Genomic DNA, 27,428 nt, shown 5'->3' on the forward strand with positions numbered 1-27,428 from the left:
CTCTGCATACTGAGACACACAAACGCAATTTTACACACATACACACACACACACATGCACACACACGCATACATACACACGCATACATACACACGCATACCTGGAGGGGAACTGTAGTGTGGCGTAGTGTGAGTCTGTCCACGTGTGGTCCATGTGAAGGTTCTGGAAGCTCTGCAGGATCTCCATGGCTAAAGCATGTCCCTCTGAAGACCCCGCAGGGTGGGAAGTCCTGCTCACTCGCCTGACCACAAACATCAAACACATCAGACACCTGTCTCACACCTTTAAACAGTAATGATCTGTCATTAATATCATTTACTGTAGTACTGTATTGTTCACTACAGTGTGTGTCTCTGAGTGTGTGTGTGTGTGTGTGTGTGTGTGTGTGCAGATGTGTATGAGGGAATATGTGCATGTCAGGGTGTGTGAGGGTGTGTATGAGGAGAGATATATATATATATATATATATATATATATATATATATATATATATATATATATATATATCTATATATATATATATATATATATATATATATATGTGTGTGTGTGTGTGTGTGTGTGTGTGTGTGTGTGTGTGTTCTGACTGGACAGTGTCCTCGATCTTCTCCTCCTGCAGGTATTTCTTCAGCATGTCTTTCAGCTCCCCCAGGTACATCCCCCCCGTCTTGGGAGAATGGTCTGGTCCGGCCGTGTCATCGACTAGCACCAGCTCCCCCTCGTCCACACAGAGAGGGCACGTTCCACGAGATGACACGTATCCCAGCAGGAACGCTGTGGAACCCAACACACACACAGTGAGAGAGTGAGAGAGAGAGAGAGAGAGCGTGAGAGTGTGTGTGTGTGTGTGTATGTGTGTGTACCTGTAGTGAATATCAGCAGTCCTATCAATGTCAGATATACTACAGCTTTCCTCCGGCTGAGCCGTTGTCGTTGCATCAAACCTGTGACATCATTATTAAGGCCCGCTTCCGAGCCTGCCTCTGATCCTGATTGGACGAGCTTAAGCTCCACTTGAGATACAGGGCCACTGACCCCGCCCACTTCTTCCACCTGGGCCCCGTCTCTTGAGGACTGAATGAGACAGAGTGAGTACACTTCACACACCCTCAGTAACACTTCATTATTAGCCGTGTTCCATTTGAGAGAAGCTGTCTAGGGAACTACTTTCTGAGGGCAATGGAGGACAATATTAATTCATCGTGTGTGTGTGTGTGTGTGTGTGTGTGTTGTACTCTCACCACGGCTAGCAGCCTTCGCACAGGGTCAGCCATCAACCTCCTCTATGACCTGTACACACACACACACACACACACTGTGATTTATGTCGTATCCGAGTGAGAAAAATCAAACCACATGTAAACCACATTCCCAGAGTGCATTGCAGCAGATTGTGAGGACTCAATGCCATCCGTGTAGAGAGTGAGACAGATGATGACATCATGACGAGTCTTACACAAACACTCCTGTCCCCATCCTTCTGTCTCTATCTGTCACTTCCAGGAGACACAGAAAGGGGGAAGGGGGAGATAAGAGAAGGACAAACTGCCGCACCCTCTTTCACATACACACACATGCTCACACACATGCTCACACACACACACGCGCTCACGCACACACGCTCACGCACACGCGCACACACACACACGCTCACGCAGTGGCCGCACAACTCCAAGGTGTCCACACAATCTAACACACGTAAATCATTGTGGTGTGATAAACGCGAGGCTTGTGCTACAGTGCGCTCCATAATTATTGGCACCCTTCATGAAAAGGAGCAAAAATTATGCTAGAGAATATAAATTACACACAATAATTAAAACTTTCCACTCCAACATTAATCACATTCACGTAAGGAATAAAACACTCCTGGATGGTGTGATTATTTTCCTCTAACAGCACGTTCCCCAGTGTTTTATTCCTCTTACGCCACAGCAACTCACCCACTCTTACCGTTTTTTTTAGTAAAGAACGACAAGTCATACGTTTATCCGTTTAATGCGGGTGAAGCGAGTTAGTTCCTGATGTCACTTACGTTTCACTTACTCTGTCTACTCCCTCTCTCTCTACTCCCTCTCTCTACTCCCTCTCTCTACTCCCTCTTTCTATTCTCCCTCTCTACTCTCCCTCTCTACTCCCTCTCTCTATTCTCCCTCTCTACTCCCTCTCTCTATTCTCTCTCTCTATTCTCTCTCTCTATTCTCCCTCTCTATTCCCTCTCTCTCTCTCTCTCTCTATTCACTCTCTCTATTCTCTCTCTCTTACAGTTAATAAGATAAACAGAATGGCAGTTTGTCGTGTTAGTGAGAAACAGTGAAGAAGTGTAAACTCTGTGCTGAAACTGTTTGTGCACCTTCAGGACATTTTTGACACCAATGTTTACACATTGCAGACCCAGAGGCTCAGAGCACAATTCCTCTGCTGATTTACTGTTTACATTTCATTTCTGACATGTTGGAAGTCTAGTTGTTCGTGTAGATAAAGTGAGAAATTAATGCACATTTTCCCTTTTTCCATTCAACAACCATAGAGGGCACAAACCTTTGCTACTACAACTAAGTCGTTCCACCAGAATGTTCTGCTTAACACAGCATCGATCCCTGACGTACATGTGCACACATGGATATGCACACACACACACACACATGCACACCCAGAGGTCAAGGCCACGGTAATTTCCAGCAAACACACACATCAGATACCAGATACACACCACAAACCACATCAGCCATATGCTACACACACACACACGCCACTTAAGGGCCCTGTCAAATCCCTAATAATCCAGTTATAACAAATGAAACCAGAAAACATCATAAACATTTACGTTGACTTTAAAAAGTTACTTTAAGAATGAAAAAAAAAAATTGTATTGTGAATCCAAATCGTAGAGAGAAACGGTAATGCCTTTAATTCACTCTGTGTGTGTGTGGGTGTGTGCCACTACCAGAAGAGGGCTGAAACATACACATGATCTCTCCACAATGTGAAAATAATAAACACAACAGCAGTGTGCGAAAATTTGCGTCCACTCAGAAGGATGAAAGCAACAGCCCATTTTACTAAATGTGATATAAATGTGTTTATTTCTCTAAGAACTCTTCTGCAGGTTCTTTTTGCATTTTTTTGACTCTGTCTAGTTATTTTCCTCTGTTAACTCACAGGTAAGAGCTTATGTTAGGATCTAAACAATATAAGTTTAAAAAGAGTGCACGCTTACCTCTCTAATAATGTGCGTGACCAACTTTTACCGTTACAACGTCCTCTGATCCCTCTGCAGACATGTGACTCCTAGATGAGGTACAGAACAGAAGAAGTGAGACTCACTGACTGATTAGGCAGAGAATCTCATTTGCATATTTCATATGTGTACAGTATTTCTGTATGCTCTTACATTTAGATGTAGTATGATATACTTTTTTTTTTTTTACAAATATTTAAAAGGACATTTAAATCCATTCTGTAGGTAAAGTGTAAACTAGAGAACAATTTTATTTTTATTTCCAAGCAAAAAAACACACAGGGGGTGAAAACTATTGCATTCAACTTTACATAAATCGATGATGAACTCCAACCAATCATGAGGCACCCTGACCTTTTACCCTAACACACACACACTCATTGTGACATATTTGCACTGAGTCATGTTCTACTGAAGTTAAATAAAACTTCACCTTCAGCAACCAACATTAATTTCAACATCTACAGAAACGTTCACTTTTTCAAATATAGTTCATATTCAACTTCCCACACACACACACACACACACACTCTCTCCCATAGTGATACAAACACACACACTCTCCCATAGAGACACACAAACACACACACACACACTCCCATAGAGATACACACATACACACTCCCATAGAGACACACACAGACACACACATACACACACTCTCCCATAGAGATACACACAAACACTCTCCCATAGAGATACACACACACAGACACACACACTCTCCCATAGAGACACACAAACACACACTCTCCCATAGAGACACACAAACACACACGCTCCCATAGAGACACACAAACACACACGCTCCCATAGAGATACACACACACTCCCGTAGAGACACACACATACACACTCTCCCATAGAGATACACACACATATACACACACACACACTCTCCCATAGAGATACACACACACAAACACTCTCCCATAGAGACACACACACACACACTCCCATAGAGATACACACACACACACACACTCCCATAGATACACACACACACACACTCTCCCATAGAGATACACACACACACACACTCTCCCATAGAGATACACACACACACACACTCTCCCATAGAGATACACACACTCTCCCATATAGATACACACACACACATATACACACACACTCTCCCATAGAGATACACACACACACACTCTCTCCCATAGAGATACACACACACACACTCTCTCCCATAGAGATACACACACACACACACACACACACACACACACACACACACGCTTCAGTTTCTAACAAAACTCACTTAAATGTATTAAAGACTCATAAAATAACGAGAGCAGTAAACCAGGATGAAGAAGATACTCACGCTCTCTAACAGCAGTGTGTGTGTGTGTGTGTGTCTCCTAACTGATTGCATTTAAACCCCGCCCCTTTCACATGGCCATGGTACAGGAGTAGTCAGGGGGAGGGGTTTAAATCATCTACACTGTATAATAATATTAATGCAGGATTTTAATCAGATATTAGTGTATTAAATAGGGAATAATGAAGAAATATAATGTAACAAATAAAAAATAAAATGCTATTTCTATGCTACATGGCCAACACACACACACACACACACAGAGTCAATTCCCAGGCTGTAGGACTTGATGATGTCATAAAATAAAATAATCTTAAACATTATCACTTAACAAATAACGGCAAACTTTTTACATTTCAAAATAGATTTATTAAATTATACCATTAACATATGTTCAGACAGTCACAATTACACACACACATACACACTGTGTATATATTTTCAGTCTGTGTGTGTGTCGCTGTGTGGAGTGTCACTGAATGTGTGCGAGGTTGTGTATGCCTAAATGTGTGTGTGTGTCTATATGAGAGTGTGTGGGTGTCTATGTGAGAGTGTGGATGTGTGTGTTTGTGTGTCTATCTGAGAGTGTGTGTTTGAGAGTGTGTGTGTGTGAGTGTGTGTGTGTGAGAGTGTGTCTATGTGAGAGTGTGTATGTGTGTGCATTGTAGTTGAAGTGGTTTGGGAAACTTGGTGAGGAACTCTCTGTCTCCTCTGCTAACTTTCCTCAACTGGGCTTTCTCTGAAACACACACACACACACACACACCAGATTAGACATGTAATTCCTTATGAAAAAAGGGACACTGAATATTTGGTTTGTGCATGTGTCGTGTGTTTGTGTGTGTCCTCTGTGTGTGTGTGTGTGTGTGTGTGTGTGTGTGTGTGTGTGTCTGGAGACAGACAGCTAACAATAACTCTGTAAATCACAGTATAGTGGAATTAAATAATGAATATGAGGCCAAAGTGACTTTTGGGTTTAATTTAAGGATAGATCCAAATCCTCTTTTTAATGGACTAACAGTAATTGGACACACTAACACAGTAATAAAGTACGCAGTCGTGTTTGATCATCAGTAACAAACCCTTTGCAGTAAATGACATCAGCAGGTGCTGGGTTTCTTCCCTGCTGAAGTTCCTCCAGGTCTTTATTGCAGCTATCTTCACTTCCAGCTTGTTCTTCAGGCGTTGCTTCCTCAGTTTTACCTTCAGCAAGCAGCTCCGGTGGACTTGGCTCACGTGGATGTTTCTGGAGAACTCTAATCTGGTCTTCCTGTTTTTGAGGCTTACCAATGGTGTAACATCTTGTGGTAAAGCCACTGAACTAACCAATGGTGAAGTATTCTCTTGATTGTTGACATTGACACCAACCTCCTGGAGGATGTTCTTCATCTGGCCAGCTGTTGTGAAGGAGCTATTCTTCACCAGGCAAAGAATTCTGTCATCTTCCCCAGTTGTTTTCTGAGATTTTCTGGGCCTTTTGTTGTTCCTGAGCACATCTGTGTGTTCTTTCTATTTAAACCAAATGTTCTTGCGTTCTCTACGATGGGTCTGTTTTGATCTTTCAGCCTAATGACGGTTTGTTTATGGACACTAACAGCTCTCTGGACTTCACATTGAGATTCAACATCAACAGATTCTAAATGGAAATACCTTTATCTGCTTACGTAGAAGGGAAATAATGAGGGAATTAAACACACCTGCCCACAGAAAAGCTGAGCAGCCAAATGTCCAATTAGTTTTGGTCCCTTAAAAAGAGGAGGACCACGTATGAAAAGTGTGTGTGTGTGTGTGTGTGTGTTACCTGGTTTGTGAGAGCGCAGTTTACAGGTGAGTGTGATGTGGCGACACACTGCGCGGCTGGAACACACACAGCACAGATACTGCACCAGCGGATCTTCAGGGTCCACATCACACACCTAAACACACACACACACACACACACACACACACACACACACACAGACTAAAGTGAGGGGGGAATGAGAAGAAATATAAGAGAGAAGGACAGACAAGTCTCTCTCTCTCTGAGTGTGTTAAGGCAAAGCTGCGGATTGGTCAGCTTCTCGAACGCTCATTATGACATCATAAAATATCACACTTTAATCTGGAACAGTTTAAGCAGTGTACATTTGGAACAGCACAAAAGAGAACACTCGCTCAAGGGGAAGTGTGTGAGTGTATATAGTGGAGCGTGTATCACTCACCATGCTCCGCCCACGAGCGTACATTCTCACATGACCTTTGACCCTGACAAGCCGCTGAAGCCCCTCCCACTCTGACTCGCCTAGTAGCAGTAGGTTAGCCAGAGTTTCTGTAGGAAACCACACCTGAGCCTCACCTGTACCGTCTTCTACTGCCACTCTGAACACACACACACACACACACATAATGTAAGTGAGAAATTTTAACTCTTTAGGCATATATCAGTCATGCACAAGTTAAACACGCACACACACACACACTGACTTGGCCTCGGCCTGAAACACGGCACTGGTTGAGTCACATGGTGGGCAGAGTCGACTGCAGGCAGCCTGTAACAACAACATACACCACTTCAGTTTACTCCTGTGTGTGTGTGTGTGTGTGTGTGAAAGTGTGTGAGTGAGAGAGAGAGAGGTCACTACCTGTTTGAAGATACTCTCACAGAGAGAACATGTCCACTGCAGCCTCAGAGACAGAACACACACCATGTGACCTCTGACCTGACCCATGATGCTGTGCTCTGCCCGAACTGAAGCCCACTCGCCCAGATGCATTGTGGGAGGGGGAGGGTGGGGCTTAACTGACCTGCAGAGAATAGTCATTTTCACATATACACAGTGTAAATGCTGTCTCTTAATCATTAATAATGAACACTGATGTTAATCACCATAAACACACTCACCCCAAACCTGAGACTATCACACAGCTGATGGGCAGAGAACAACAGTACACATTACAAACACTGAAACACACACACACACACACACACACACACACACACACAGAGTATAAATTACAGAGAATTCTTACCTTAAGACTACACGTTATCTTTTATATGAAGCTAGATTTACATGAATTTTATAAAAAAAAATGTTTTATATATTTAAATAAACTATGTAACTGTTTTTACTTTAACAATAAATATTTAACTTTTTTATTTTAATTTTTTTTATATTTATGTAACAAATATATACATATTAGTTTATTAAATTAATTTAAATCTTAAACATACAGAAATATAAAAATATAATTATGTATATAAATAACTACATAATTATATGTAATAAAGTTACAACAAATTACTTTTATAATATACAATATATTTGATAAAACATTATAAAATAATATTTTATAACATTTTAATATATTTTATACACATTTCAGGTACATATACACTATACTATACCATATATACACTATAAAATAATAATGATAATAATAATACACACACAAGGAGTTTTACACTTACACAGACACTCTGCGCTGGAAATGGTACAGGTGAACGGTTGTCCCGGTGATGAGTCCAGGTGTGTAGGCATTGTGGGTCAAATCCAGGTACACCTGCAGTGGGTGATGTGGAGATTCAACATCCAGCAGAGTGAGACGCACACGCAGACCTGTCTCCATCACACCTTCTGTAACACACAGACACACACACACATCAGAGTTTTTGAATGAATCATTCTCATTCACTTAAATCTCGACAGGGTAAAACAATTGACTGCTTTGGCAGCTTTTTCCTGCATGATATCTAAGACACACACTGGCACCACCTACTGGTGTAATGATGTAAGTTATGGAAAGGATCACTGAACGAATCACTGAACGAATCACTGAACGAATCTTTTTGGTGAACAGAATCAAAAGATTCAAATAACTGGGATGAATCGAAATTACCACCACTAGCAGAGACTAAGCGAGTCTGCTATTAAATGATAACAATAAATATCACCAAATAAACTCAGGTGTGCTTGGGCGGGACCTTACCTTTAGTGCAGATCAGTGATTTGACAGAGGGGGTTTTACTCGTCTCCCCCTGCAGTGTGATTCGCTCAGAGATCACTCCATAAAAGGATACGACATCAGCCGAGCTGTGAACAACAAACAGTTTATCACACAGTGCAGTTTACTGTATGTGTGTGCGTGCGTACGTGTGTGTGTGTGTGTGTGTGTGTGTGTGTGTTACCTGGCATGGAGAACTTCAGAGACACTCATCACCCTCTGAATCTCTGGCTGAAGTTCAAAGACAGATTAGTGACCATAACATGGAATAACCTCACAGAACACAGAAGCAGTGGTGGTGGAGGTGCTGTGTGTGTGTGTGTGTGTGTGTCACCTGTGACAGAAGCAGTGGTGGTGTGAGTGTGTGTATGCGCCACTTGGACTGTATGAGGAGGGCAGGGTTACTGAGGAGAGAAACTCCACCCCTCACAGAAACAAAGCTACAGGACAACACGTCCACATCCTGAGACAGAAGGAGGGCACTATAGTCACATGATCAAGTACTAATAGGGCGAATAGTGTGTGTGTGTGTGTGTGTGTGTGTGCGCGCGTGTACCTGTGTGTGTAGAGCAATGAGTCTGTACACTGTTCCTGGCTGCAGTAGAGGAAACCAACGAACAGCAGAGTCCACAAACTGCAGCTCCATCTGACACACACACAAAATATTAGTAATAATAAATAGCAATAAACACACATGAACTATCCTCAGCATCCATAAGTCCTAGTGAAGGGTGTGTGGCCTGTATCAGTGCAAGTGAAGGAGGTGTGGCCTGTATCAGTGCAAGTGAAGGGTGTGTGGCCTGTATCAGTGCAAGTGAAGGGGGTGTGGCCTGTATCAGTACAGGTGAAGGAGGTGTGGCCTGTATCAGTGCAAGTGAAGGAGGCATGGCCAGTATCCCAAGTGAAGGAGGCGTGGCCTGTATACCAAGTGAAGGGTGTGTGGCCTGTATCAGTGCAAGTGAAGGGGGTGTGGTAACTAATCAGTAGCAAACAACAACAACAACAACAACAACAATAATAACAGTAAACAATAATAAATATAAAGGTACGGTGATCTCGGCTCCCTTCATCTCTCTCTCCTCCACGCTGCGGTTCTTCGGGTCTCTGTCCCAAACCTGTACGTCTCCGAGACGTGTTGCCTTGACGACAAAGCTCAGAATAAGCGCATGTGCCTCATTGGTCGACTGGACATTTCGAAAAGCCACGCCCTGTTTGGAGTGCACATGAAACAGCAGTGACACGCAGGATTCTACACTCGTCCCCTCGGTCTCCCTCCTCCTGCTGGTTTGGGATGGGCCCGCTATACACTTGTCCACCTCCATCCCTCCATCTCCTTCTTCACCTTCTTTTCTTTCTTCTTCTCTCCTCTCTGCTGTTGCTCTAATTCTTTCAGGTTGATTGTGATGGAGGACAGATTTTCCTTCGTCCTTCCTCCCTTCTTCTTTCCTCTTCCTCTTCATCGGCCTCTCCATCTCTCGCTCATTTTCTCTCTCTTGGATGAGGGAGCTCATGGTAGTTGAGGGGCTCAAAATGTGCAGATCATCCACAGACACACAGATATACGCTCTGTAACACACACACACAGCTCCAGTATGACTCAGGCGGATATGTTCTTCTGATCAGTTATATAATTATGACAGGCCTCAGTACCTGCAGTGTTTGTGTGTGATGTATCTGTGTTGGTCCAGATGTTTCCAAGAGGGAAAATTTGTCTTCATGAATCGCTCCATCACTAACGTACACCGACGAACACACACCAGACACCCTGTATACACACACACACACACACACACTTCAGTCTTGTTGACTAGAGTTTAAAGAAGTTGACTCTTGAACTAAGTCATTTAAAACTGAGGCAAGTCATGTTGGGATGATTATTATCAACATGATTCAGGTCCAGAGTGTGTGTGTGTGTGTGTGTGTGTGTGTGTGTGTGTGTGTGTGTGCGCGCGTGTGTGTGTACATACCCATCCATGCCGTATCGATGGACCCACACTGCTCTGAGGTTGAACTCTGCACACACACACAGTCAATGGCTCCGGTCTGGTCCACCAGCCTCACTGTGGTTCCACCCACATTCAGCTCCAACACGCCCACCAACACTATGTATGTGTTCGCCAGAGTGTGTGTGTGCGCTGACCATGACAGAGGCGGGTTCAGCTGAGCTCGGGTCATGTGACATGCTGAAGACGGAAGGAGCAGCGACAGAGAGAGACATGCCCAACTCTCCTTCTCTAACCAATCACACAGCTGCTTTATAGAGTACAGGGACATACTGGAACTAGACACACGGTACTGATACACATACACACATACACACACATACACACACACATACACAGTTAGCAAAGCCTCTTCACACTGGACTGATTGAAAGGTGTTAAAGAGCAATATCGGATTCACAAACTTTGTGTGTGTGTTGCCTGAGTGAGGGGACAGTTGTGTGTATGTGTGTGTGTGTGTGTGTGTGTGTTACCTGAGTGAGGGGACAGGTGTGTGTGTATGTGTGTGTGTGTGTGTGTGTGACCTGAGTGAGGGGACAGGTGTGTGTGTGTGTGTGTGTGTGTGTGACCTGAGTGAGGGGACAGGTGTGTGTGTGTGTGTGTGTGTGTGTGACCTGAGTGAGGGGACAGGTGTGTGTGTGTGTGTGTGTGACCTGAGTGAGGGGACAGGTGTTTGTGTGTGTTACCTGAGTGAGGAGACAGGTGTGTGTGTGTGTGTGTGTGTGACCTGAGTGAGGGGACAGGTGTGTGTGTGTGTGTGTGACCTGAGTGAGGGGACAGGTGTGTGTGTGTGTGACCTGAGTGAGGGGACAGGTGTGTGTGTGTGTGACCTGAGTGAGGGGACAAGTGTGTGTGTGTGTGTGACCTGAGTGAGGGGACAGGTGTGTGTGTGTGTGTGACCTGAGTGAGGGGACAGGTGTGTGTGTGTGTTACCTGAGTGAGGGGACAGGTGTGTGTGTGTGTGTGTGTGTGTGTGACCTGAGTGAGGGGACAGGTGTGTGTGTGTGTGTGTGTGTGACCTGAGTGAGGGGACAGGTGTGTGTGTGTGTGTGTGACCTGAGTGAGGGGACAGGTGTGTGTGTGTGTGACCTGAGTGAGGGGACAGGTGTGTGTGTGTGTGTGACCTGAGTGAGGGGACAGGTGTGTGTGTGTGTGTGACCTGAGTGAGGGGACAGGTGTGTGTGTGTGTGTGTGACCTGAGTGAGGGGACAGGTGTGTGTGTGTGTGTGTGACCTGAGTGAGGGGACAGGTGTGTGTGTGTGTTACCTGAGTGAGGGGACAGGTGTGTGTGTGTGTGTTACCTGAGTGAGGGGACAGGTGTGTGTGTGTGTGTTACCTGAGTGAGGGGACAGGTGTGTGTGTGTGTGTGTGACCTGAGTGAGGGGACAGGTGTGTGTGTGTGTGTGTGTTACCTGAGTGAGGGGACAGGAGTGTGTGTGTGTGTGACCTGAGTGAGGGGACAGGTGTGTGTGTGTGTGTGTGTGTGTGTGTGTGTGACCTGAGTGAGGGGACAGGTGTGTGTGTGTGTGTGTGACCTGAGTGAGGGGACAGGTGTGTGTGTGTGTGTGTGTGTGACCTGAGTGAGGGGACAGGTGTGTGTGTGTGTGTGTGTGTGACCTGAGTGAGGGGACAGGTGTGTGTGTGTGTGTGTGTGTGTGTGACCTGAGTGAGGGGACAGGTGTGTGTGTGTGTGTGTGTGTGTGTGTGTGACCTGAGTGAGGGGACAGGTGTGTGTGTGTGTGTGTGTGTGTGACCTGAGTGAGGGGACAGGTGTGTGTGTGTGTGTGTGTGTTACCTGAGTGAGGGGACAGGAGTGTGTGTGTTACCTGAGTGAGGGGACAGGAGTGTGTGTGTGTGTGACCTGAGTGAGGGGACAGGAGTGTGTGTGTTACCTGAGTGAGGGGACAGGAGTGTGTGTGTGTGTGACCTGAGTGAGGGGACAAGTGTGTGTGTGTGTGTGGGTGTGTGTGTGTTACCTGAGTGAGGGGACAGGTGTGTGTGTGTTACCTGAGTGAGGGGACAAGTGTGTGTGTGTGTGTTACCTGAGTGAGGGGACAGGTGTGTGTGTGTTACCTGAGTGAGGGGACAAGTGTGTGTGTGTGTGTTACCTGAGTGAGGGGACAGGTGTGTGTGTGTTACCTGAGTGAGGGGACAAGTGTGTGTGTGTGTGTGTTACCTGAGTGAGGGGACAAGTGTGTGTGTGTGTGTGTGTTACCTGAGTGAGGGGACAGGAGTGTGTGTGTTACCTGAGTGAGGGGACAGGTGTGTGTGTGTTACCTGAGTGAGGGGACAAGTGTGTGTGTGTGTGTGTGTGTGTTACCTGAGTGAGGGGACAAGTGTGTGTGTGTGTGTGTGTGTGTGTGACCTGAGTGAGGGGACAGGTGTGTGTGTGTGTGTGTGTGTGACCTGAGTGAGGGGACAGGTGTGTGTGTGTGTGTGTGTGTGTTACCTGAGTGAGGGGACAGGTGTGTGTGTGTGTGTGTGTGTGTGACCTGAGTGAGGGGACAGGTGTGTGTGTGTGTGTGTGTGTGTGTGTGACCTGAGTGAGGGGACAGGTGTGTGTGTGTGTGTGTGTGTGTGTGACCTGAGTGAGGGGACAGGTGTGTGTGTGTGTGTGTGTGACCTGAGTGAGGGGACAGGTGTGTGTGTGTGTGTGTGTGTTACCTGAGTGAGGGGACAGGAGTGTGTGTGTTACCTGAGTGAGGGGACAGGAGTGTGTGTGTGTGTTACCTGAGTGAGGGGACAAGTGTGTGTGTGTGTGTGTGTGTTACCTGAGTGAGGGGACAAGTGTGTGTGTGTGTGTGTGTGTGTGTGACCTGAGTGAGGGGACAGGTGTGTGTGTGTGTGTGTGCGTGACCTGAGTGAGGGGACAGGTGTGTGTGTGTGTGTGTGTGTGTGTTACCTGAGTGAGGGGACAGGTGTGTGTGTGTGTGTGTGTGTGTGTGACCTGAGTGAGGGGACAGGTGTGTGTGTGTGTGTGTGTGTGTGTGACCTGAGTGAGGGGACAGGTGTGTGTGTGTGTGTGTGTGTGTGTGTGACCTGAGTGAGGGGACAGGTGTGTGTGTGTGTGTGTGTGACCTGAGTGAGGGGACAGGTGTGTGTGTGTGTGTGTGTGTTACCTGAGTGAGGGGACAGGAGTGTGTGTGTTACCTGAGTGAGGGGACAGGAGTGTGTGTGTGTGTGTGACCTGAGTGAGGGGACAGGAGTGTGTGTGTTACCTGAGTGAGGGGACAGGAGTGTGTGTGTGTTACCTGAGTGAGGGGACAAGTGTGTGTGTGTGTGTGTGTGTGTTACCTGAGTGAGGGGACAAGTGTGTGTGCGTGTGTGTTACCTGAGTGAGGGGACAAGTGTGTGTGTGTGTGTGTGTGTTACCTGAGTGAGGGGACAGGAGTGTGTGTGTGTGTGTGTTACCTGAGTGAGGGGACAGGAGTGTGTGTGTTACCTGAGTGAGGGGACAAGTGTGTGTGTGTGTGTTACCTGAGTGAGGGGACAGGTGTGTGTGTGTTACCTGAGTGAGGGGACAGGTGTGTGTGTGTGTGTGTGTGTGTTACCTGAGTGAGGGGACAGGTGTGTGTGTGTGTGTGTGTGTGTTACCTGAGTGAGGGGACAGGAGTGTGTGTGTGTGTGTGTTACCTGAGTGAGGGGACAGGAGTGTGTGTGTGTGTGTGTTACCTGAGTGAGGGGACAGGAGTGTGTGTGTGTGTGTGTTACCTGAGTGAGGGGACAGGAGTGTGTGTGTGTGTGTGTTACCTGAGTGAGGGGACAGGAGTGTGTGTGTGTGTGTGTTACCTGAGTGAGGGGACAGGAGTGTGTGTGTGTGTGTGTTACCTGAGTGAGGGGACAGGAGTGTGTGTGTGTGTGTGTGTTACCTGAGTGAGGGGACAGGAGTGTGTGTGTGTGTGTGTGTTACCTGAGTGAGGGGACAGGAGTGTGTGTGTGTGTGTGTGTTACCTGAGTGAGGGGACAGGAGTGTGTGTGTGTGTGTGTGTTACCTGAGTGAGGGGACAGGAGTGTGTGTGTGTGTGTGTGTTACCTGAGTGAGGGGACAGGAGTGTGTGTGTGTGTGTTACCTGAGTGAGGGGACAGGAGTGTGTGTGTGTGTGTGTTACCTGAGTGAGGGGACAGGAGTGTGTGTGTGTGTGTGTTACCTGAGTGAGGGGACAGGAGTGTGTGTGTGTGTGTTACCTGAGTGAGGGGACAGGAGTGTGTGTGTGTGTGTGTGTGTGTGTGACCTGAGTGAGGGGACAGGTGTGTGTGTGTGTGTGTGTGTTACCTGAGTGAGGGGACAGGAGTGTGTGTGTTACCTGAGTGAGGGGACAGGAGTGTGTGTGTGTGTGACCTGAGTGAGGGGACAGGAGTGTGTGTGTTACCTGAGTGAGGGGACAGGAGTGTGTGCGTGTGACCTGAGTGAGGGGACAAGTGTGTGTGTGTGTGTGTGTGTGTGTGTGTTACCTGAGTGAGGGGACAGGTGTGTGTGTGTTACCTGAGTGAGGGGACAAGTGTGTGTGTGTGTGTTACCTGAGTGAGGGGACAGGTGTGTGTGTGTTACCTGAGTGAGGGGACAGGGGTGTGTGTGTTACCTGAGTGAGGGGACAGGTGTGTGTGTGTTACCTGAGTGAGGGGACAAGTGTGTGTGTGTGTGTGTGTTACCTGAGTGAGGGGACAGGAGTGTGTGTGTGTTACCTGAGTGAGGGGACAGGAGTGTGTGTGTGTGTGTGTGTGTTACCTGAGTGAGGGGACAGGAGTGTGTGTGTGTGTGTGTGTGTTACCTGAGTGAGGGGACAGGAGTGTGTGTGTGTGTGTGTGTGTGTTACCTGAGTGAGGGGACAGGAGTGTGTGTGTGTGTGACCTGAGTGAGGGGACAGGAGTGTGTGTGTGACCTGAGTGAGGGGACAGGAGTGTGTGTGTTACCTGAGTGAGGGGACAGGAGTGTGTGTGTGTGTGACCTGAGTGAGGGGACAGGTGTGTGTGTGTGTGTTACCTGAGTGAGGGGACAAGTGTGTGTGTGTGTGTGTGTTACCTGAGTGAGGGGACAAGTGTGTGTGTGTGTGTGTGTGTTACCTGAGTGAGGGGACAGGAGTGTGTGTGTGTGTGTGTGTGTGTTACCTGAGTGAGGGGACAGGAGTGTGTGTGTGTGTGTGTTACCTGAGTGAGGGGACAGGAGTGTGTGTGTGTGTTACCTGAGTGAGGGGACAGGAGTGTGTGTGTGTGTGTGTTACCTGAGTGAGGGGACAGGAGTGTGTGTGTGTGTGTGTGTGTTACCTGAGTGAGGGGACAGGAGTGTGTGTGTGTGTGACCTGAGTGAGGGGACAGGTGTGTGTGTGTGTGTGTGACCTGAGTGAGGGGACAAGTGTGTGTGTGTGTGTGTGTGTGTTACCTGAGTGAGGGGACAGGTGTGTGTGTGTTACCTGAGTGAGGGGACAAGTGTGTGTGTGTGTGTTACCTGAGTGAGGGGACAGGTGTGTGTGTGTTACCTGAGTGAGGGGACAGGAGTGTGTGTGTGTGTGTGACCTGAGTGAGGGGACAGGAGTGTGTGTGTTACCTGAGTGAGGGGACAGGAGTGTGTGTGTGTGTGACCTGAGTGAGGGGACAGGTGTGTGTGTGTGTGTTACCTGAGTGAGGGGACAAGTGTGTGTGTGTGTGTGTGTTACCTGAGTGAGGGGACAAGTGTGTGTGTGTGTGTGTGTTACCTGAGTGAGGGGACAGGAGTGTGTGTGTGTGTTACCTGAGTGAGGGGACAGGAGTGTGTGTGTGTGTGTGTGTGTTACCTGAGTGAGGGGACAGGAGTGTGTGTGTGTGTGTGTTACCTGAGTGAGGGGACAGGAGTGTGTGTGTGTGTGTGTGTGTGTGTTACCTGAGTGAGGGGACAGGAGTGTGTGTGTGTGTGTGTGTGTTACCTGAGTGAGGGGACAGGAGTGTGTGTGTGTGTGACCTGAGTGAGGGGACAGGTGTGTGTGTGTGTGTGTGTGACCTGAGTGAGGGGACAAGTGTGTGTGTGTGTGTGTGTGTGTGTGTTACCTGAGTGAGGGGACAGGTGTGTGTGTGTTACCTGAGTGAGGGGACAGGTGTGTGTGTGTTACCTGAGTGAGGGGACAAGTGTGTGTGTGTGTGTGTGTTACCTGAGTGAGGGGACAGGAGTGTGTGTGTGTTACCTGAGTGAGGGGACAGGAGTGTGTGTGTGTGTGTGTGTGTTACCTGAGTGAGGGGACAGGAGTGTGTGTGTGTGTGTGTGTGTTACCTGAGTGAGGGGACAGGAGTGTGTGTGTGTGTGACCTGAGTGAGGGGACAGGAGTGTGTGTGTTACCTGAGTGAGGGGACAGGAGTGTGTGTGTGTGTGACCTGAGTGAGGGGACAGGTGTGTGTGTGTGTGTGTGACCTGAGTGAGGGGACAAGTGTGTGTGTGTGTGTGTGTGTGTTACCTGAGTGAGGGGACAGGTGTGTGTGTGTTACCTGAGTGAGGGGACAAGTGTGTGTGTGTGTGTTACCTGAGTGAGGGGACAGGTGTGTGTGTGTTACCTGAGTGAGGGGACAGGTGTGTGTGTGTTACCTGAGTGAGGGGACAGGTGTGTGTGTGTTACCTGAGTGAGGGGACAAGTGTGTGTGTGTGTGTGTGTTACCTGAGTGAGGGGACAGGAGTGTGTGTGTGTTACCTGAGTGAGGGGACAGGAGTGTGTGTGTGTGTGTGTGTGTGTGTGTGTTACCTGAGTGAGGGGACAGGAGTGTGTGTGTGTGTGTGTGTGTGTTACCTGAGTGAGGGGACAGGAGTGTGTGTGTGTGTGTGTGTGTGTGTTACCTGAGTGAGGGGACAGGAGTGTGTGTGTGTGTGTGTGTGTGTGTTACCTGAGTGAGGGGACAGGAGTGTGTGTGTGTGTGTGTGTGTTACCTGAGTGAGGGGACAGGAGTGTGTGTGTGTGTGTGTGTGTTACCTGAGTGAGGGGACAGGAGTGTGTGTGTGTGTGTGTGTGTGTGTGTTACCTGAGTGAGGGGACAGGAGTGTGTGTGTGTGTGTGTGTGTGTGTGTGTGTTACCTGAGTGAGGGGACAGGAGTGTGTGTGTGTGTGTGTGTGTGTTACCTGAGTGAGGGGACAGGAGTGTGTGTGTGTGTGTGTGTGTGTGTGTGTGTGTGTGTTACCTGAGTGAGGGGACAGGAGTGTGTGTGTGTGTGTGTGTGTGTGTTACCTGAGTGAGGGGACAGGAGTGTGTGTGTGTGTGTTACCTGAGTGAGGGGACAGGAGTGTGTGTGTGTGTGTGTGTTACCTGAGTGAGGGGACAGGAGTGTGTGTGTGTGTGTGTATGTTACCTGAGTGAGGGGACAGGAGTGTGTGTGTGTGTGTTACCTGAGTGAGGGGACAGGAGTGTGTGTGTGTGTGTGTGTGTTACCTGAGTGAGGGGACAGGAGTGTGTGTGTGTGTGTGTGTGTGTTACCTGAGTGAGGGGACAGGAGTGTGTGTGTGTGTGTGTGTGTGTTACCTGAGTGAGGGGACAGGAGTGTGTGTGTGTGTGTGTGTGTGTTACCTGAGTGAGGGGACAGGAGTGTGTGTGTGTGTGTGTGTGTGTTACCTGAGTGAGGGGACAGGAGTGTGTGTGTGTGTGTGTGTGTTACCTGAGTGAGGGGACAGGAGTGTGTGTGTGTGTGTGTGTGTGTGTGTTACCTGAGTGAGGGGACAGGAGTGTGTGTGTGTGTGTGTGTGTGTGTGTGTTACCTGAGTGAGGGGACAGGAGTGTGTGTGTGTGTGTGTGTGTGTGTGTTACCTGAGTGAGGGGACAGGAGTGTGTGTGTGTGTGTGTGTGTGTGTGTTACCTGAGTGAGGGGACAGGAGTGTGTGTGTGTGTGTGTGTGTGTGTGTGTTACCTGAGTGAGGGGACAGGAGTGTGTGTGTGTGTGTGTGTGTGTGTGTGTTACCTGAGTGAGGGGACAGGAGTGTGTGTGTGTGTGTGTGTGTGTGTGTGTGTGTTACCTGAGTGAGGGGACAGGAGTGTGTGTGTGTGTGTGTGTGTGTGTGTTACCTGAGTGAGGGGACAGGAGTGTGTGTGTGTGTGTGTGTGTTACCTGAGTGAGGGGACAGGAGTGTGTGTGTGTGTGTGTGTGTGTTACCTGAGTGAGGGGACAGGAGTGTGTGTGTGTGTGTGTGTGTGTGTTACCTGAGTGAGGGGACAGGAGTGTGTGTGTGTGTGTGTGTGTGTTACCTGAGTGAGGGGACAGGAGTGTGTGTGTGTGTGTGTGTTACCTGAGTGAGGGGACAGGAGTGTGTGTGTGTGTGTGTGTGTGACCTGAGTGAGGGGACAGGAGTGTGTGTGTGTGTGTGTGTGTGTTACCTGAGTGAGGGGACAGGAGTGTGTGTGTGTGTGTGTGTGTGTGACCTGAGTGAGGGGACAGGAGTGTGTGTGTGTGTGTGTGTGTTACCTGAGTGAGGGGACAGGAGTGTGTGTGTGTGTGTGTTACCTGAGTGAGGGGACAGGAGTGTGTGTGTGTGTGTGTTACCTGAGTGAGGGGACAGGAGTGTGTGTGTGTGTGTGTTACCTGAGTGAGGGGACAGGAGTGTGTGTGTGTGTGTGTGTGTTACCTGAGTGAGGGGACAGGAGTGTGTGTGTGTGTGACCTGAGTGAGGGGACAGGTGTGTGTGTGTGTGTGTGACCTGAGTGAGGGGACAAGTGTGTGTGTGTGTGTGTGTGTGTGTGTTACCTGAGTGAGGGGACAGGTGTGTGTGTGTTACCTGAGTGAGGGGACAAGTGTGTGTGTGTGTGTTACCTGAGTGAGGGGACAGGTGTGTGTGTGTTACCTGAGTGAGGGGACAGGAGTGTGTGTGTGTGTGACCTGAGTGAGGGGACAGGAGTGTGTGTGTTACCTGAGTGAGGGGACAGGAGTGTGTGTGTGTGTGACCTGAGTGAGGGGACAGGTGTGTGTGTGTGTGTTACCTGAGTGAGGGGACAAGTGTGTGTGTGTGTGTGTGTTACCTGAGTGAGGGGACAAGTGTGTGTGTGTGTGTGTGTTACCTGAGTGAGGGGACAGGAGTGTGTGTGTGTGTGTTACCTGAGTGAGGGGACAGGAGTGTGTGTGTGTGTTACCTGAGTGAGGGGACAGGAGTGTGTGTGTGTGTGTGTGTGTTACCTGAGTGAGGGGACAGGAGTGTGTGTGTGTGTGTGTTACCTGAGTGAGGGGACAGGAGTGTGTGTGTGTGTGTGTGTGTGTTACCTGAGTGAGGGGACAGGAGTGTGTGTGTGTGTGTGTGTGTTACCTGAGTGAGGGGACAGGAGTGTGTGTGTGTGTGACCTGAGTGAGGGGACAGGTGTGTGTGTGTGTGTGTGTGTGACCTGAGTGAGGGGACAAGTGTGTGTGTGTGTGTGTGTGTGTGTGTTACCTGAGTGAGGGGACAGGTGTGTGTGTGTTACCTGAGTGAGGGGACAGGTGTGTGTGTGTTACCTGAGTGAGGGGACAGGTGTGTGTGTGTTACCTGAGTGAGGGGACAAGTGTGTGTGTGTGTGTGTGTTACCTGAGTGAGGGGACAGGAGTGTGTGTGTGTTACCTGAGTGAGGGGACAGGAGTGTGTGTGTGTGTGTGTGTGTTACCTGAGTGAGGGGACAGGAGTGTGTGTGTGTGTGTGTGTGTTACCTGAGTGAGGGGACAGGAGTGTGTGTGTGTGTGACCTGAGTGAGGGGACAGGAGTGTGTGTGTTACCTGAGTGAGGGGACAGGAGTGTGTGTGTGTGTGACCTGAGTGAGGGGACAGGTGTGTGTGTGTGTGTGTGACCTGAGTGAGGGGACAAGTGTGTGTGTGTGTGTGTGTGTGTTACCTGAGTGAGGGGACAGGTGTGTGTGTGTTACCTGAGTGAGGGGACAAGTGTGTGTGTGTGTGTTACCTGAGTGAGGGGACAGGTGTGTGTGTGTTACCTGAGTGAGGGGACAGGTGTGTGTGTGTTACCTGAGTGAGGGGACAGGTGTGTGTGTGTTACCTGAGTGAGGGGACAAGTGTGTGTGTGTGTGTGTGTTACCTGAGTGAGGGGACAGGAGTGTGTGTGTGTTACCTGAGTGAGGGGACAGGAGTGTGTGTGTGTGTGTGTGTGTGTGTGTGTTACCTGAGTGAGGGGACAGGAGTGTGTGTGTGTGTGTGTGTGTGTTACCTGAGTGAGGGGACAGGAGTGTGTGTGTGTGTGTGTGTGTGTGTGTTACCTGAGTGAGGGGACAGGAGTGTGTGTGTGTGTGTGTGTGTTACCTGAGTGAGGGGACAGGAGTGTGTGTGTGTGTGTGTGTGTTACCTGAGTGAGGGGACAGGAGTGTGTGTGTGTGTGTGTGTGTGTGTGTGTGTTACCTGAGTGAGGGGACAGGAGTGTGTGTGTGTGTGTGTGTGTGTGTGTGTTACCTGAGTGAGGGGACAGGAGTGTGTGTGTGTGTGTGTGTGTGTGTGTGTGTTACCTGAGTGAGGGGACAGGAGTGTGTGTGTGTGTGTGTGTGTGTTACCTGAGTGAGGGGACAGGAGTGTGTGTGTGTGTGTGTGTGTGTGTGTGTGTGTGTGTGTTACCTGAGTGAGGGGACAGGTGTGTGTGTGTTACCTGAGTGAGGGGACAGGTGTGTGTGTGTTACCTGAGTGAGGGGACAGGTGTGTGTGTGTTACCTGAGTGAGGGGACAAGTGTGTGTGTGTGTGTGTGTTACCTGAGTGAGGGGACAGGAGTGTGTGTGTGTTACCTGAGTGAGGGGACAGGAGTGTGTGTGTGTGTGTGTGTGTTACCTGAGTGAGGGGACAGGAGTGTGTGTGTGTGTGTGTGTGTTACCTGAGTGAGGGGACAGGAGTGTGTGTGTGTGTGACCTGAGTGAGGGGACAGGAGTGTGTGTGTTACCTGAGTGAGGGGACAGGAGTGTGTGTGTGTGTGACCTGAGTGAGGGGACAGGTGTGTGTGTGTGTGTGTGACCTGAGTGAGGGGACAAGTGTGTGTGTGTGTGTGTGTGTGTGTTACCTGAGTGAGGGGACAGGTGTGTGTGTGTTACCTGAGTGAGGGGACAAGTGTGTGTGTGTGTGTTACCTGAGTGAGGGGACAGGTGTGTGTGTGTTACCTGAGTGAGGGGACAGGTGTGTGTGTGTTACCTGAGTGAGGGGACAGGTGTGTGTGTGTTACCTGAGTGAGGGGACAAGTGTGTGTGTGTGTGTGTGTTACCTGAGTGAGGGGACAGGAGTGTGTGTGTGTTACCTGAGTGAGGGGACAGGAGTGTGTGTGTGTGTGTGTGTGTGTGTGTGTTACCTGAGTGAGGGGACAGGAGTGTGTGTGTGTGTGTGTGTGTGTTACCTGAGTGAGGGGACAGGAGTGTGTGTGTGTGTGTGTGTGTGTGTTACCTGAGTGAGGGGACAGGAGTGTGTGTGTGTGTGTGTGTGTTACCTGAGTGAGGGGACAGGAGTGTGTGTGTGTGTGTGTGTGTGTTACCTGAGTGAGGGGACAGGAGTGTGTGTGTGTGTGTGTGTGTGTGTTACCTGAGTGAGGGGACAGGAGTGTGTGTGTGTGTGTGTGTGTGTGTGTGTGTGTTACCTGAGTGAGGGGACAGGAGTGTGTGTGTGTGTGTGTGTGTGTGTGTGTGTGTTACCTGAGTGAGGGGACAGGAGTGTGTGTGTGTGTGTGTGTGTGTGTTACCTGAGTGAGGGGACAGGAGTGTGTGTGTGTGTGTGTGTGTTACCTGAGTGAGGGGACAGGAGTGTGTGTGTGTGTGTGTGTGTTACCTGAGTGAGGGGACAGGAGTGTGTGTGTGTGTGTGTGTGTGTGTGTGTGTGTGTTACCTGAGTGAGGGGACAGGAGTGTGTGTGTGTGTGTGTGTGTGTGTTACCTGAGTGAGGGGACAGGAGTGTGTGTGTGTGTGTGTGTGTGTGTGTGTGTTACCTGAGTGAGGGGACAGGAGTGTGTGTGTGTGTGTGTGTGTGTTACCTGAGTGAGGGAACAGGAGTGTGTGTGTGTGTGTGTGTGTGTGTGTGTGTGTGTGTGTGTGTGTTACCTGAGTGAGGGGACAGGAGTGTGTGTGTGTGTGTGTGTGTGTTACCTGAGTGAGGGGACAGGAGTGTGTGTGTGTGTGTTACCTGAGTGAGGGGACAGGAGTGTGTGTGTGTGTGTGTGTTACCTGAGTGAGGGGACAGGAGTGTGTGTGTGTGTGTGTATGTTACCTGAGTGAGGGGACAGGAGTGTGTGTGTGTGTGTGTATGTTACCTGAGTGAGGGGACAGGAGTGTGTGTGTGTGTGTTACCTGAGTGAGGGGACAGGAGTGTGTGTGTGTGTGTGTGTGTTACCTGAGTGAGGGGACAGGAGTGTGTGTGTGTGTGTGTGTGTGTTACCTGAGTGAGGGGACAGGAGTGTGTGTGTGTGTGTGTGTGTGTTACCTGAGTGAGGGGACAGGAGTGTGTGTGTGTGTGTGTGTGTGTTACCTGAGTGAGGGGACAGGAGTGTGTGTGTGTGTGTGTGTTACCTGAGTGAGGGGACAGGAGTGTGTGTGTGTGTGTGTGTGTGTGTGTGTTACCTGAGTGAGGGGACAGGAGTGTGTGTGTGTGTGTGTGTGTGTGTGTGTTACCTGAGTGAGGGGACAGGAGTGTGTGTGTGTGTGTGTGTGTGTGTGTGTTACCTGAGTGAGGGGACAGGAGTGTGTGTGTGTGTGTGTGTGTGTGTGTTACCTGAGTGAGGGGACAGGAGTGTGTGTGTGTGTGTGTGTGTGTGTGTGTTACCTGAGTGAGGGGACAGGAGTGTGTGTGTGTGTGTGTGTGTGTGTGTGTTACCTGAGTGAGGGGACAGGAGTGTGTGTGTGTGTGTGTGTGTGTGTGTGTGTGTTACCTGAGTGAGGGGACAGGAGTGTGTGTGTGTGTGTGTGTGTGTGTGTGTTACCTGAGTGAGGGGACAGGAGTGTGTGTGTGTGTGTGTGTGTTACCTGAGTGAGGGGACAGGAGTGTGTGTGTGTGTGTGTGTGTGTTACCTGAGTGAGGGGACAGGAGTGTGTGTGTGTGTGTGTGTGTGTTACCTGAGTGAGGGGACAGGAGTGTGTGTGTGTGTGTGTGTTACCTGAGTGAGGGGACAGGAGTGTGTGTGTGTGTGTGTGTTACCTGAGTGAGGGGACAGGAGTGTGTGTGTGTGTGTGTGTGTGACCTGAGTGAGGGGACAGGAGTGTGTGTGTGTGTGTGTGTGTTACCTGAGTGAGGGGACAGGAGTGTGTGTGTGTGTGTGTTACCTGAGGGGACAGGAGTGTGTGTGTGTGTGTGTGTGTGTTACCTGAGTGAGGGGACAGGAGTGTGTGTGTGTGTGTGTGTGTTACCTGAGTGAGGGGACAGGAGTGTGTGTGTGTGTGTGTGTGTTACCAGAGCGAGGGGACAGGAGTGTGTGTATGTGTGTGTTACCAGAGCGAGGGGACAGGAGTGTGTGTATGTGTGTGTTACCTGAGTGAGGGGACAGGAGTGTGTGTGTGTGTGTTACCAGAGTGAGGGGACAGGAGTGTGTGTGTGTGTGTGTGTGTTACCTGAGTGAGGGGACAGGAGTGTGTGTGTGTGTGTGTGTTACCTGAGTGAGGGGACAGGAGTGTGTGTGTGTTACCTGAGTGAGGGGACAGGAGTGTGTGTGTGTGTGTGTGTTACCTGAGTGAGGGGACAGGAGTGTGTGTGTGTTACCTGAGTGAGGGGACAGGAGTGTGTGTGTGTGTGTGTGTTACCTGAGTGAGGGGACAGGAGTGTGTGTGTGTTACCTGAGTGAGGGGACAGGAGTGTGTGTGTGTTACCTGAGTGAGGGGACAGGTGTGTGTGTCCTGCAGCATTTCTTTATAAATGTCTCTCTTGTTTTTCTTCATGTCTTTGTCTCCTAAAATGACCTGCAGTATCCTTCCTGCCACCACACACACTCGAGCTTCACACACCCAGCGTGGACACAACCTGCGGGGGGAGGAGACTGAGTTACACACACACACACACACACTCGCACACACTCGCACACACTCACCTGTCAGTGAGTGCAGTGTGGCAGTAGCAGAGCCACAGGTACTCCGACAGGCTGAGGTTCTTCTCCAACAGGAAACGCACCAGAGGGCCGTCTGACCTCTGCAGAGTGACCTTTGACCTCAGCGGACTGAAGGTTGTCACGGAGACAGTGGAGCGTAAACATGCACACAGCACGATGTCAGGTGCGTTCGGAGACGGGCGGAACAGGAAGTGGACGTTGTGAAGCTGAGAGAGAGAGAGAGATTTTATCCTCAGTTCACTAGTAATGATATCACACTGACACTTACACTACCTGTCACTCATTCATTACACTCACCTCAATCTCCGCCCCCGGTCTTAAGCCGCCGCCCCACTTCCTCACTGGCTGATACGCCAGACACAGCAACATCTTCCCATCAATCTCATAAAGCCCCGCCTCCACGTCCCGGACTCCAGTGATGCGGCCCTGTAAATCCAGCAATTGTGTGTGTGTGTGTGTGTGTGTGTGTGTGTGTGTGTGAGCATCCAAGAACAAAACAGGATGATTATAATTATAACCAGGAAGTAATAATTCATTCAAGAAAAAAAATTCTATGAATATAAATAAGACAATTATTCATTTTAAAGCTCCGCCCACAAACACTAGAATTAATCCTAATGAGAGTGCGTCTATGGAGTGTGTGTGTGTGTGTGTGGATTCACCCTGTAGCTGATGATTTTGGAGAGTTTTGTTCGCACCGGACCATCATGCACCTGGGCCTCCTCATACTCCTGCTGCAGGTGTGTGTCCGTGTGTGTGTGTGACTGTGACTGTGTGTGTGATTCCGAGTGTGAATCCGAGTGTGTGTCCGTGACCTCAGACTCTCCGCCTATTCTGGAGTTTGGATGTAGGCGTGACTCTGCGGTGACAGACAGCACTCGTTGCCCCGCCCACCCTCGAACAGAACACACACGCAGCGCTGAAATACACACACTCTGTCCTACAGACACACACTGTCTCCAGTACACACACTCTGGGACCTGATGGACACGGACACACACACACACACACACACACACACACAATAACAGGACAACAATTATAATTAATAACTACAACCTAAAATAAATTAAACAAACATCCTTTTTTAAACTTTAATAACATAAATACAAATAAATAAACAAAAAGTACATAGGTGACATTAGTGACATTATGAACAAACAAACAAACAAATAAATAAACAAACGTTACCGTGACCAGTACAGGGATGGTGGAGTCTCCCTCACTGAGGACCAGGCAGAAGAAGGTTTTTCCAGAAATGACCATCAGGGGGCAGATCACACACACCTCTCCATACACACACATATACACTCCTCTACTGCTCCTACACACACACACACAGTGTGTAAAGTCATTCATGAATACCCCTACACACTGAGCCGTGTTCCAAATCCCTCCGTAATGAAGATGAAGTGCACTCTTCAGTTAGACGACGCCTCTCTCGCAGAAACAGTTTTGTGTTGAAATAAATAAAAGAATAAATCTCACTCACTTCTGTCTCAGCAGTCTGGCTGCCTTCTTGACCCCAATGACATCACTCAGTGACCCTCCGGGGTCAAACGCCGTGAGGTCAGGGGTCACACAGACAGGCGAGTCAATCAGCTCTAAGCAGCCTTCAGATTGCTGTCCTGGCCCTGGTGCATTGTAGGAAATGTAGTTCCAGGTGGGGAAGAGCATCAGCCTCCCGAGCCAGAGCGGTGACGAGCTCAGAACCTGACGAAGAGCCGCAGGACAAGGGGTGTGTCAGTCTCACACACACACACACACACACACACACACACACACACAAGGAATAAACAAGTACCTCACAGTGCACACTACCACTGGCATCTCTCACTCTCCAAGAGCCGTCACACTGAGCTGAGACACGCCCGTCACACAGCAGGCCAATCAAGATCAGGTTAGTGCGTGAGAGGGCCTTGTGACTGGGCAGGTGTTGCTCCGCCTCCCTGCTCCATTCTCTGTGCTGACTGGTGCTCCAGGTGAGGCTGCTGAAGCAGGATGTGTGCTGGGTGCTGATCAGCTGTGCTACTGATACGAACCTAACACACACACACACACACACACACACACACACACACACTTACCTCAGTGTCTTATAGCCACACTAACACACACCTGAGCAGTGAAGCCCCGCCCCTTCGTCACTCACCTGTAGCTGATGGGGAGAGAGTGATGAGTCCTCTGAAGTCTCAGCACCACAGCATGCGCCAGCTGCTCCTCCAACACACCCAGAGACACACCCACAACCGGGTGCAGCCAATCACACACCCCTGTGTACACCTCACACAGCCACGCCTGCTCCTGAGAGAGAGAGAGAGAGAAAGACCTTAAACCAAACAACAAAATAAAAAGCAAAATATGACGATAGTTGACATGTGGATGCAGAGTGCAATAAAGAGGTGTAGAAGATATAATTGTAGTGAAAATATACAGGGTAGTCGAGTCTGAGACCCAAATGACCCAAACTGGACAATTCTAATCATACACTATAAACATATTTAGGTTTTTATAGATTCTAGCTGCTGAGCTCCATACCACTGCGGTGTAGTGTTTATAATGCTCTATAAACTCCTCCATCTCCAACATGAAGCGCGTTCAGGACCACTTACTGACTCTCTCTTACCGCAGGTACAGGATTAATCCTGTTATTAATGTATTATTAACACTTATTCTGTAGAAACCTTCCTTAAAAATAAACCCGACGCTCGCGCTAACGTATTCAAAACCACATCAACACTACTTCTTCACTAGCTAAATAAACCTGAACGCTGTGCAGCTCATCACTGCCCCTGCTGGACACACAGAGCTTCAGCGCCACCTACAGGCCCGGAGTGTGGCGCGCCGCTGGGGGACACTGACCGTGCGGAGCTGCTTCAACTCTAAAGGATATATAATATATATCCAT

General features: G+C 49.0%; 2 protein-coding genes and 1 long non-coding RNA gene across 11 annotated transcripts in view; all 3 read right to left on the reverse strand.

The window, feature by feature from the left end:
• The window catches only part of tfr2 (transferrin receptor 2), a 9,413-nt gene extending 4,805 nt beyond the window's left edge, over window positions 1–4,608 (reverse strand). The window contains exons 1-8 of one of the 9 annotated variants that reach the window (XM_053642829.1): window positions 3,553–4,209; window positions 3,221–3,291; window positions 1,457–1,496; window positions 1,242–1,290; window positions 864–1,074; window positions 588–774; window positions 101–241; window positions 1–9 (exon numbers count right to left, since the gene is read on the reverse strand). The exon at window positions 1–9 is cut by the window's left edge and continues 100 nt beyond it. In XM_053642829.1, the coding sequence (XP_053498804.1) occupies window positions 1–9; window positions 101–241; window positions 588–774; window positions 864–1,074; window positions 1,242–1,274 (581 nt within the window). In that variant the 5' untranslated portion in view covers window positions 1,275–1,290; window positions 1,457–1,496; window positions 3,221–3,291; window positions 3,553–4,209. Of the gene's footprint in view, window positions 10–100; window positions 242–587; window positions 775–863; window positions 1,075–1,241; window positions 1,291–1,370; window positions 1,497–3,220; window positions 4,212–4,574 lie in introns of those variants that run through there. The other 8 variants (XM_053642825.1, XM_053642826.1, XM_053642828.1 and 5 more) reach the window with 8 other exon arrangements.
• A 315-nt stretch (window positions 4,609–4,923) lies between these two features.
• On the reverse strand, window positions 4,924–27,286 carry ctc1 (CTS telomere maintenance complex component 1). The gene is made up of 23 exons (XM_053643612.1): window positions 27,059–27,286; window positions 26,673–26,824; window positions 26,325–26,562; window positions 26,013–26,233; window positions 25,712–25,844; window positions 25,183–25,500; window positions 24,818–24,946; window positions 24,503–24,726; window positions 24,219–24,435; window positions 24,136–24,177; window positions 10,523–10,850; window positions 9,605–9,855; window positions 9,112–9,201; window positions 8,890–9,018; window positions 8,740–8,786; window positions 8,541–8,644; window positions 8,023–8,188; window positions 7,456–7,515; window positions 7,196–7,358; window positions 7,038–7,102; window positions 6,776–6,932; window positions 6,373–6,487; window positions 4,924–5,310 (listed from the first exon to the last, which is right to left on the reverse strand). Exons 1-23 carry the CDS (start codon window positions 27,107–27,109, stop codon window positions 5,207–5,209), a joined length of 3,504 nt encoding a protein of 1,167 aa, XP_053499587.1. The 5' UTR covers window positions 27,110–27,286; the 3' UTR covers window positions 4,924–5,206.
• LOC128619013 (uncharacterized) lies at window positions 14,023–18,047 on the reverse strand. Its single transcript, XR_008387860.1, has 4 exons — window positions 17,775–18,047; window positions 16,070–16,283; window positions 15,665–15,855; window positions 14,023–14,743 (listed from the first exon to the last, which is right to left on the reverse strand). It is a non-coding gene; the product is annotated as an uncharacterized LOC128619013 (long non-coding RNA).
• Window positions 27,287–27,428: the final 142 nt, after the last annotated feature.

The sequence above is a fragment of the Ictalurus furcatus genome, chromosome 15 (assembly GCF_023375685.1).
Source record: "Ictalurus furcatus strain D&B chromosome 15, Billie_1.0, whole genome shotgun sequence".
NCBI classification, from domain to species: Eukaryota; Metazoa; Chordata; class Actinopteri; order Siluriformes; family Ictaluridae; genus Ictalurus; species Ictalurus furcatus.